The sequence below is a fragment of the Empidonax traillii genome, unplaced genomic scaffold (assembly GCF_003031625.1).
Source record: "Empidonax traillii isolate 1590-97213 ecotype Southwest subspecies unplaced genomic scaffold, ASM303162v1 scaffold845:size272117, whole genome shotgun sequence".
In the NCBI taxonomy this organism is placed as follows: Eukaryota; Metazoa; Chordata; class Aves; order Passeriformes; family Tyrannidae; genus Empidonax; species Empidonax traillii.
The window spans coordinates 177,328-189,022 of record NW_020956038.1 but is presented as its reverse complement, the minus strand read 5'-3'; the positions used below and the strand labels follow the sequence as shown (position 1 = coordinate 189,022).

The 11,695-nt window shown below is 36.2% G+C and overlaps 1 protein-coding gene across 2 annotated transcripts in view; it reads right to left on the bottom strand.

Annotated features, from left to right (window-relative positions):
• Nucleotides 1-9,984, bottom strand: part of NUP133 (nucleoporin 133) — a 33,727-nt gene extending 23,743 nt beyond the window's left edge. For both annotated transcript variants that reach the window (XM_027902147.1, XM_027902148.1), the window contains exons 1-9: nucleotides 9,781-9,984; nucleotides 7,616-7,734; nucleotides 6,899-7,002; nucleotides 5,722-5,829; nucleotides 4,248-4,379; nucleotides 3,303-3,473; nucleotides 2,500-2,655; nucleotides 2,333-2,403; nucleotides 1,624-1,771 (exon numbers count right to left, since the gene is read on the bottom strand). In XM_027902147.1, the coding sequence (XP_027757948.1) occupies nucleotides 1,624-1,771; nucleotides 2,333-2,403; nucleotides 2,500-2,655; nucleotides 3,303-3,473; nucleotides 4,248-4,379; nucleotides 5,722-5,829; nucleotides 6,899-7,002; nucleotides 7,616-7,734; nucleotides 9,781-9,965 (1,194 nt within the window). In that variant the 5' untranslated portion in view covers nucleotides 9,966-9,984. The remainder of the gene's footprint in view (nucleotides 1-1,623; nucleotides 1,772-2,332; nucleotides 2,404-2,499; nucleotides 2,656-3,302; nucleotides 3,474-4,247; nucleotides 4,380-5,721; nucleotides 5,830-6,898; nucleotides 7,003-7,615; nucleotides 7,735-9,780) is intronic.
• Nucleotides 9,985-11,695: the final 1,711 nt, after the last annotated feature.

Sequence of the window (11,695 nt, the reverse complement as noted above, 5' to 3'; positions counted from 1 at the left end):
GACAGGACAAAAATAAGGATAAACCAGTAGGAGTCAGATATTCAGACTTTTATTTTTGGTGCCTTTTTATTCTTATACTTTAAAATGCAAGGCTTAACCTTGACATGCAGTTAGCATCAAACTTAACAGATGCTGGTACACATTTTCCTCAGAGCATTACGAATACATACTTCCAAGAGGAATTTATTTTCCTTTAGACTATCAGAGCCTTCATTAGCTTACCTGAAAAGATGGGTTATACTGTGTGACCTCCACGATGACATCATCGGACATCTGGTAGCCTTTATCTTCTACTGTTATCAGAGTGTAGTAGACAAGACACGGATGATCTCCAGGATGCCATGCTGCAGCAAGTATGACCAGCCCATCACTATTCAACAACAGAGAGATTATTACTACATATTTCACTTGCTCAAACTCTACCACTCAAAAAAAAAAAAAAAAAAAAGATCTCTAAGTACAATCTTAAGTAAATATTTTCCAATCTTGTAGGTTTTTTAGAAAGAAAAACCATACTATTTGTTCTTCCAAGCTATTAATTAACAGTGTTCATATTGCAGTACAAAACTGAAGCAAGACGGTGGTAATTTTATGTGAATAAATTAACTACAAGAGATACTGAATCCTCTGCATTTGCTGGAACAAGTTACAGTTGCTTATTTGTTAACTTTGTAATATCAAGACAAAACAAATGCCCAGACTGATAAAATGACATTAAAAAAAGTGAAAGGAATTACCATCAGGTAAAGAATCTATAATGCTAAAAAGATAATGATGGCATGAAATACAGGATAATAATCTAGTTTGCTTACTTTATGAACAGTGCCAGTCTGGTAAAATTAAATTGTAACTACTAAAGTGAAATTTTTGCAAGAAAACAGATTCATCTCATTAACGTAGGTCTTACCAGATGCAAGTGTGCTTCCTTACCGATTCTGCTGCAAATCCATGTATTGTATATTTACTCCTCCTTTGATATCTTCATAGTTACTTTCAGATCCCTAAAAACCCAATACATCTGTCTTTTAACTATATATACACAGGCTATTAAGTAAAAAAAAACCACACACACCCCTTCCAGGTGAGCTGACTCTTACCCAAATTGCATCTGTAATATGTTCTTTCAGGATCCTGCTGATATCCCAGCTGAGAATGTAACGCTCTGATGAATCATCCATCTCCCATTTGTTTAGATTTGAACTTGTTAGCATATAAAAGCTTGATCTCTCTCTATCCCAAAGAACGCTAGAAATCTGTATTTAAAAAAGAAAAAAAAAGCTAAAAAGGTTAAAGCAAAGCCTTAATATTTGGACAGAATAATCTAAACCACTCTCAGNCTCAGATCTTTTCTAAATGGATTGCAAGAGCATACTGCAAAATTAGTCTGTAGAAACTTTCACAGACAGGACAAAAATAAGGATAAACCAGTAGGAGTCAGATATTCAGACTTTTATTTTTGGTGCCTTTTTATTCTTATACTTTAAAATGCAAGGCTTAACCTTGACATGCAGTTAGCATCAAACTTAACAGATGCTGGTACACATTTTCCTCAGAGCATTACGAATACATACTTCCAAGAGGAATTTATTTACCTTTAGACTATCAGAGCCTTCATTAGCTTACCTGAAAAGATGGGTTATACTGTGTGACCTCCACAACGACATCATCAGACATCTGGTAGCCTTTATCTTCTACTGTTATCAGAGTGTAGTAGACGAGACACGGATGATCTCCAGGATGCCATGCTGCAGCAAGTATGACCAGCCCATCACTATTCAACAACAGAGAGATTATTACTACATATTTCACTCGCTCAAACTCTACCACTCAAAAAAAAAAAAAAAAAAAAAGATCTCTAAGTACAATCTTAAGTAAATATTTTCCAATCTTGTAGGTTTTTTAGAAAGAAAAACCATACTATTTGTTCTTCCAAGCTATTAATTAACAGTGTTCATATTGCAGTACAAAACTGAAGCAAGACGGTGGTAATTTTACGTGAATAAATTAACTACAAGAGATACTGAATCCTCTGCATTTGCTGGAACAAGTTACAGTTGCTTATTTGTAAACTTTGTAATATCAAGACAAAACAAATGCCCAGACTGATAAAATGACATTAAAAAAAGTGAAAGGAATTACCATCAGGTAAAGAATCTATAATGCTAAAAAGATAATGATGGCATGAAATACAGGATAATGATCTAGTTTGCTTACTTTATGAACAATGCCAGTCTGGTAAAACTAAATTGTAACTACTAAAGTGAAGTTTTTGCAAGAAAACGGATTCATCTCATTAATGTAGGTCTTACCAGATGCAAGTGTGCTTCCTTACCGATTCTGCTGCAAATCCATGTATTGTATATTTACTCCTCCTTTGATATCTTCATAGTTACTTTCAGATCCCTAAAAACCCAATACATCTGTCTTTTAACTATATATAAACAGGCTATTAAGTAAAAAAAAAACACACACACCCCTTCCAGGTGAGCTGACTCTTACCCAAATTGCATCTGTAATATGTTCTTTCAGGATCCTGCTGATATCCCAGCTGAGAATGTAACGCTCTGATGAATCATCAATCTCCCATTTGTTTAGATTTGAACTTGTTAGCATATAAAAGCTTGATCTCTCTCTATCCCAAAGAACGCTAGAAATCTGTATTTAAAAAAGAAAAAAAAAGCTAAAAAGGTTAAAGCAAAGCCTTAATATTTGGACACAATAATCTAAACCACTCTCAGTCCACAAAAAAAAAAAAAAAAAAAAAAAAAAAAAAAAAAAAGACTTCTTGGGCAATGTAGACAAGTTACAATCAAGATGAGTATTATGATACCTTCCAAGAGAAGTGTTATTTTATAGATATAAGAACATCTATAGTAAGTACATTTCTCCTGCTTTCTGCCAACTTCTGAGGAGTTCACTGACAAAACTCAATGCAACAATCAACCCTTGGCAATTCTAAATCAGAAAAGTAAAATTACAGGTTGCAGTTAATTTCTTCAAGTTGTAATGAAGCTACCCCTAAAAAGGGGCAGGACTTGGAATCATTGCATATCCCCCAAGAAGTACTATTATTTCTTTATTCTGATTTAAAGAGCAAGTCAGCAATCACCTTTACAAAGTATATGGATTTATTTGGTTTCTGTCTTTCAAATTCCAAAGAAATGCAAGTAACATAACTTAGCTGAGTCTTACTTTTCTGATCATCATACACCCTTACAAAATCTTTTCTTTTTCCTTTCCTAAACACTGAGGATAGAAATTACAGAGAGAAATTAAAACATATGAATGTTTTTCAAGCTTACCAGAGCATCACTTCCAGGAGACAATATACCCAGCAGAGAAGAAACCTTCCTACCAATTCCAGAAAACATGCCCTGACCCTGTGGCAACGCATGCTGATGAATCTTGCCAGAACCATCAGGTATCAACCGGACTAGCTGACCTCTGGAAGATGATAAAATAAAGCTTCCTCCCTAACAAAAAGGAAAAACAACTACATTAAAAAAATAAAAATCACATTCCTGAAAAAATTCTATTGTCAGTTAATAGTCTTTATGTCAGCTTGTAAGGGTAAACACTAAACAAGAACAAGACACAAGGCATTCTTAGTACTTAAGAGCTAACAAAGAAAAAGAAGCATTCATCACATAAAAGGCTGTTTAAACAAATTTTCCTCACTGTTCTCTATGTTTGAATCAGTGCAGCATACAGTTTACAGTGTACTTTTTAAATTTTAAAATGTATTTTTTAAAAAAATACTAAAATAAAATATACCTAATAACTTCCTCACAGGCACTGCTACATTCAACATTCCCATGATTAATTATTAATTAAATAACACTGAACTTTCATATGTGCATTTAAAACTCAGAGCATGACTAACTGCACTGTAACCTTTTCTTTTTTTTTCAATAGCATCTTATCCTAGAGGACACTAATATGAGTGAACTGTATAGCAAGACTTCCATCCATTTCTGTCAAGAAAAAGACAAACATCTGACTAGCACTTAGCAGTGGCAGAGCCTCATTTTGTTAGTTTTGTATGACATTTTTATCCATGAAACTCAATTTCAGCTAAAAACAAGAATTAATATCTCTCATAATCCTTGGAATCTAGCAATGAAAAACAGTGTTACCTTCGCAACATTTATTGCAGACTTAGGACTGGTAACGTGGAGCATGCTGTTCCATTTTTAGATTAGGAATAAAACCAGTATTTTAACACAAATCATATCATTTATTATTACCTTTACTGCTGTCAGGAAACTGCACAAAGAGCCTCCAAAGTCTGTAAAAGTGTCTGTATAAGAACCTTCATGTGCAAGATTGGGCCAGTAGCGCACAGAACCTTCGCTGGTAGCAACCATTATGGCCAGAGACTTGAAGTAAAAAAAAAAAAAATTAACAGAACGTGCAAGACAATAATAATCAGACTGCGGCTTTAACTAAAATATGTTATCTTACACATCGAGATTGGAGGTGACGAGCAAAAAAGTAACAAATACATATAGATGCACACTGACAAACCTGGAACTGAATCACAAAAAGATTATGCAGCATAACTTAATTAATGCAGGGAATGTTTACTTGCTTATTTTGCTAACAAGAGTATTTCCTACTGGTTCTTTTTCATGATTCAGGGTCTGCTACTGAAATGCAAGCAAAACTTACTGCTGCAAGACAGAAGACAGCCTGTGCGGAATTTCAGATGGAGAGTTACAAGCAACTATGGAAGACTTAAAATGAAGACTGTAATTTAAGAAAGAAACTGCTATAGTGTCATCAAGTGAAACATCAAATCACATGGTGGCTTTTCTTTTTATAATGGCATAAGCCTACAGAGTGCCAACATTCAGGCTTTAAACTCAGGAAATCACCCAGGTATGAAATGCAAAGCATGAAGGCAGAGACTGTTCAGGTAGAGATTTGGACAAAAAACATTGTACCTAATCTACTGTTGTTAAAAAACAAAAAATAAAAAAATCACAGAACAATAGAAGAACTGTAGCTGAGAGTTGTTATTGAGCTCCTAAGTTTTCTAACTGATTTTTGACCAGATACTAGTCTTCATAAAGCAAAGCACTCGGTTAATAAACATAACAATTTAAAAAACACCACAGGGTGCCTTGTCCTTTGTGATTCCTGCCCATTATTTATTATTTTTCATTTTAGTGAAATATTTTCTACACTAACATTTCTACTTCACTCTCTAAAATCATAGTATCCAGGCCTATCTCACAAGCTGTAGAATTAAATTGAAAAAAAAAAAAAAATCTTGGCTTAGGTGTATTACTTTCTTTTAAATTTCTTTTGGTGGTTGCCTCTCATCTATGTGTACTCAGAATTAATCCACTGCTGAACAACATTTTCAGCCAGCATGCATTTAAACTGCACTTGCTCAGACAGCATACCTGATTGCCCCAGTGTTTCTTCCCATAATACCTCTTATTTTACAGTAATTTTGTTTGTTATGAAAGCATATCAAGTAATCCTTAGGAAAACTACTATTTAATCTGATCCTATAAAATGTAAACAGTGTACTTTGAAAGGACTAGCAGAATTTTCTTTAATTCAAAAATATTTATTGCCAACTATAAAACCTGACCTTTTGAATAGACAGCATACCACCAAATGTTTTCAAAGAAGTATTTGATGGAAAAGTATACATTCAAAGTTATTCTAAACTAGCTTTTAAACAACTAAAATTTAAAATTTGATCACCTGCAGGGAAGGTGCTTCACCCGAGGAACTGAGACAAGATATAGCTGCTAAACTAGAACTCCACGGGAAGTCACTGGGTGGCAGCTGCAGCTCCTTGCACAGAGATAACTGGAAGAAAGGAAGAAAGAGATGCCATAATAAATACGAGAATGGAAGAACTTGTTCCTCTGTCACAAAGTCATTAAACTTTTTTTACCCTGCTAAAACTTAAATTTCAACTAGCCCAGATACTGTGTAAGGGAACCAAAAGAACACACGACATTTTCAGCAAGGCTGTCACAAACAGCTAAAAAACTGCTACTTGTATTTCTATATTTTCTAATATAACTGTTTTTCTTTAGTTATTTGAGTTCCTTATTATTGTATTCCTCATTTATATATATATATATATATATAAAAATATATATATAGTGTTCCTTATTACTGTATTCCTTAATACAATAGTCTAACAAAGTAGCAAGACATTAAAATTAAAAATTAAACTAGAAACATTTGAGAAAGCTTACTAACAGAATAGAGAGGGGAAATACTCCTCCCTCCCCTACACCCTCTCAAAGTTAAATGACCAGAAAAGTTTTAATCCCTTGAAAAATCTCTACAAGTACCAGAATGCATACACTTGACACTCCACTGTAAGCACAGGACCTGTATAATTAAATTACATTACACTAATTGAAAGATACTAATTTTGTAGCTACAGGTTTTCTCTGACTATAACTGCTATTCACTGAAATGATGCTGAAAGAAACATTGTCCAGAGGGGGGAAAAAAAAATTCTTGACTTTAGAAATATAGATGAAACATATGTTCAGCACCTCTGAAACATTTTTTTGGTTTTTTTGACAAGTTGAAAATCAGTTCCAGAATAATCTAAACCAACTGTAACATATAACTAATTTTTAACTATCAAAATACGATTTATCAAGACTATCTGACATACGAGCTATAGTATTAAAATAAAAAGAATTAACCTTAGTGTCAAGGTGACAATTAAAACTGAAGAGCTTGAATTTCAGTTACTAATAGCATGACTTCATACCAACCCCGCTGCTTCTGGGGGAAACCAGACAACCTCCACTTTATAAAAGAAACCTTGTTTAAAAAAAAAAAAACCCCAAGCTGCATAACCTGTTCAACTAGAACAAAATACAGACTTCCATTTTCACCTTTTAGTTACCTTAGCTACTGCAGACTGACCGATCTTCCAAATAATCAGCCTCTCTTTGTGGACTAGCCAGGCCCATCCACTTTCATCCACCTGAACACTCAGCTGGTCATCAGCTACATAAAAAAGGTAATTTTTTTAAAAAACAATCAGATTTTTAAAAAACTGCAGAGCGATCTTTTAACCAGTAAAATTTCTTTCTCATTGGAAAATAAGAAATATTTTATATTGGTTTCCATATTAGAATTTCCATCTATTTAATTAAGATATCAAATTACTACATATCATTTAAAAATCCATTTGACAAACACTCAACTTTTGAGACTGAAAAGCAAGACAACCCTAGAAGCTATTTCCATCAATTTAGAGCAGATTATAACAGCTTTGTAAATCACTAAGCAATTTTTAAGATGATTTTTAAGATAAATATTTGGTTCCTCTTATTTCTACTATAAGCAAAAGTTACTAAAAAACTACTATTGGCTTTCTTCACAACCTTGCATTTTACAATACATTGGTTAAGAAAGCACATGAAGAACATTTCCATGCATTCACACCCACATGGGTGTTATTCCAATTATTGTTACTTAACCAACTTGGATTCAAAGCAAGGAACAGACATTTCAGTTTCCACTGTAAAGTCAGGATTTAAATGGCATCACAGCATGTTAGCACTTCTCTCACCTATTAATTTTCCTAAGAAAAATAACAGATAAAATAAATTCTTACCATCAGCCTTCTTCAGGGCTTCCATAACCTTAACAGGTAGAGAGGATCCAAAAGCCTTAACATCGTAATTAATAGTCTCAGTTGCTGTAGGGAGCTGGATGACTCTGGTAGGAGTTGCTCTACAACAAAACAAAAAGTTATAGTTAGCTTTTTATTGTTTCTTCATCGGCTTCAGCAGACATTTACTTCATTAGTATCTGTTTAGAAATAGATTTATGTAAAACAAAGATCTAAAGCAGTAATTTGGTGGCCTCCTTACATGTTGCTAGCTGTCATCAAATTCTTTATTTTTAAAGAACTGACGCTGAATATGCAAGCAAACCAGCAACAAAAGCACTGTTCAACTTCTCCACATTCTGATTATCTGTAGAATAAAGGTATCCACAATGTCAGGAGAAGCTTAATGGAAGTTCTCTGACTGCAGGGCAGTTCCATCCATAATTGTGACACTGCTGGGCAACAGTTGTTGCACTGTGCAACACTTTACACACTCATGGCAGGTGGGATCAGACTGACTTTATTTTACTAAGGAGAATGCAATTCTTATCTGTTTCATAACATAATTTACAAAAGTTCCTTTGCATCTTTCCCCACCTTCTCTCTCTGGAATAGCATAGCTCTGTCTTGTCTTTTGAACTTGATTAAGTGGGAAAACTTCCTCTGCTTTTAGAAAAATGCCCCCATTGTATTTCTCCTCACAAATGAAATGACGCCAGAGGCCTCCCAGTGTGAAATGGCAAAAGATGATGATATACAGCTTAAGAGAAGCCTGACACCCAGTTTGCAAAAATTATTGAACAGACCTGAAGTAAAAGCTCCCAAAAACTGAAAACAGGCCATCTTGTTTATCTCAACAACAAACAGACACTTCTGAGAAAAGAGTTTCTGAACCCTCCTGAAACTGATCTGATGCTCATATTATTCCTCATTTTGATTCATATGGAAGGGAGAAGAGAGGAAGCTGGAAGCGGAGTGCAGGTGGGAGGAAGGGAAAGGTTGGGTGGGTGGGTGTGAAATGCTTAAACTTTGACTATTTTATATTCTTTTAAATGCAGAGATTCCTATTATTTTCATATATCATACATGTATCATACAGGGATATATCTGAGGTACTCTCAAATATAAAAGCTAATAAGAGATAATATATAATGCTGAATATAATGTTTATAGTTTTATGTAATATTTATAGTTTAAATGTTCAATACTACTTTTAAAGAACCTTAAAACCATTCAACTACGAAATGTTTTGTCAAAATTTGTTATCATCAGAACCAGAGCATATCAGATATCCCACAAAGAATGTGAGGACACTCAAGAAACCATAGACCATGAAAGTCTTACTATTCCAGTAGGAAAGAAAATCAGCAAGAACGAGTAAATGTAGTTTAGTAACTCTCACAGGTTTTGTTTGATTTTTCCCCTTTTCATACAAAAAAATCACGCCTGACAGTTTTATTGGAATTTTCTGGAAAAAATGTAATTTAATACAAACCAGACAATACTAAGTACTTAAGTTGCCAAAAATGTTTCAAAAATATCCCTGATCAAAGATTTCTAAACAAATCAAGCTGGGAGATAGTAAGAAAAAAGTTTTATGGTAGAACAAACTGTGCATAAAAGAAAGCAATAAGCGAATATGATACGGAAAGGGTAATTTATACACTACAGGAAACTCTGCATTCTGTAAATCCATACTGATGTCTAAAATCTTCAGAACTGTCTTCAAAGAAACCAACTTCCAGAGGACAGTGTTATTTAGGATAAACAGCAAGCAGAACTTCTGAGTTACTAATACGGAACAAAAGGCAGAACACAAAACATCGAGGACGACTTCACACACAGCTGCTTGAGTTCTCGAATGACCCAGCACGCACATTTTTCAAAAAGGACACCGCGGAAAAAAAAGAAAAAAAGAAAAAAAGAAAAAAACAAAAACAAACAAAAACCAAACAACCCGCTACTGGAAAGAGATTTATGGGTGATCAGAGATACCAGATGATCTTACAGTACACCGCCCTCTCCCCCCAAAAAAAACCAAAACCAAAACCTCAAACCCCACAAATGGTAAACCCGCGTTTGTCAAACAGCAGCACCGCAGGCTCCAGTGCCCCGAGCTCGCAGCACCGGGGGCAGGGTGTGCCGGGTGTGCCCGGGGCGGCACTCACCGCGCCGAGAGGGAGCCGCTCCTCCGCGCCGCCGGCGAGAACAGCGCCGGGGAGCCGCCGGCCGCCACCACGGGCACGCCTTTCCTGCCGCCCGGCCGGGATAGGGGGCTGGGGGCGGCGCTGCCCAGGGTCCTGCGGGCCGACCCGCCGGGGGTCCGCGGCGAGGCGGGAGCCGAGGAGAACATGGTTGGGGATGCAGGAGAGGCGCCGGGCCCGCGGTCCCGCCTGGCGCCGGCTGAGCGCGTCACCGCGGGGCGGAGCGGGAAGCGCCGGGAGGAGCCGAGCGCGGCCCCTGCCGGGCAGCGGCGGAAATCCCGCGGCTCCCGTCGGGCTGCTCCCGCGGGATACCTGTCCCGGATTCCCGAGGCTGCGTTTAGGCGCCGTGTGTCACCGAACTCGCGCGGTTGGCTGGCCCTAACCAGCTGGAGCGTGGGAAGGTGGCATGTTTCACATCTGGGCTAAATAACAGTCACGCACTACGACTATTCAGTGGTATGTATAAGATTTTAGCCTTCAAGGGGAACTAAATTTTCCTCACTGAAAGTAAATACTCATTTACTTGTATGAAAAAGAGCTTTCATAAGGTAGGTAGGTACCATCCACTTAGGGACGAAGTTGAGTTGTATGTATAGTATCAATAAAGCTAATTAGTTCACTACAAAATTAGCTAAAAATAGAATATTCAGAAATTTCCTATAGTTTTCCAAAAACATGTTCTTTGATTAAAGACTCGGGGCTGTTAGGTTTTCTGTGTGGGTCGTGGTCCAGTATGAGAGAACCCAAAATGCAGAGCAGATAAACTTGCGATGGGTAATGTGGCACGACTGAAGTATGAGGCACCTGTCAGCTTCAGTGCTTTGCCTTTTTAATTAAAGCCGCCCCCTTAAGCTTTGATTTTATGGGAGAAGCAAACTACGAAGATCTAGCAGAGCTTCACTATACTGTTACATGAATGTAGGATCCTTCTATATAGCCTTCTCTATACATGTGATGCTAAATCATCACATTTCTGTCACTTCATCGAGAAAAACAAGCCAAATCAGGAACTGCACACATAAACAAGCATATAGGGAAAAACCTGAATAAAATTCATCAAGCTGACATCCACACTTGCCAATATCAATGAATGGTGACATTAAAATTATTTTTAAAACGCTTCACATGTTGTTACTCAAATATTTAAGGCAATGCAACTTGAATAGTCATTTTTTGCTGATTGACTCCTGTCTACACACAGCTAATCGGGGAATTACCCGGCTTCTTTCTGTTGCCCCAGCCCTGTGTTAATCTTCAGGAGGGAGGATACAACTCAACCTTTAAATCTCATTTTCAACACAGAAACAGTTTTTGCTGATAATGGTTAGAGACTTAACTGGTGGATTTTTAAATCATCTTGTGAGGTTTTGCATCTTCAGAGATTACACTGAAATAGATTCTTAAATTAGAAACATGAAGCCTGCTCTTCACTGCCAAATGTATCCTGCAGTTATTTAAATTAATGTAATCCTCCTATTTTACCAGTGGTCCTTGAGAAGGTAGTTTACTAATTGTTCCTAATAAAGTAGTTAGGCAAAACTCATGATTTCTATAACTGAAATTTTAATTAATTATACAGAACTGACATATGCCTTAAAAAAGGACAAAAGCATACATTTTTAAGGGCATGTTCTTTTGGAGGTCTTCTTAGAAAGGAAGTGAAACTAAAGAAATGGAAAAATAAAAAGGGGAAGAAAATGCATACCAATTTTAGTTTTTTCTATGCTGACTTCATATACTAATACACTTCCTTTATCTTTATGTGAAGTTTTTTGTTTGGTTGCCTTTTTTTTGTTTGGTTTGGTTTTTTAAAGAATTTTCCTCCAATTCATGCTTTCATACTCTCTAAAATGTGGTTTTGTATGTAATTCTCTAGAGT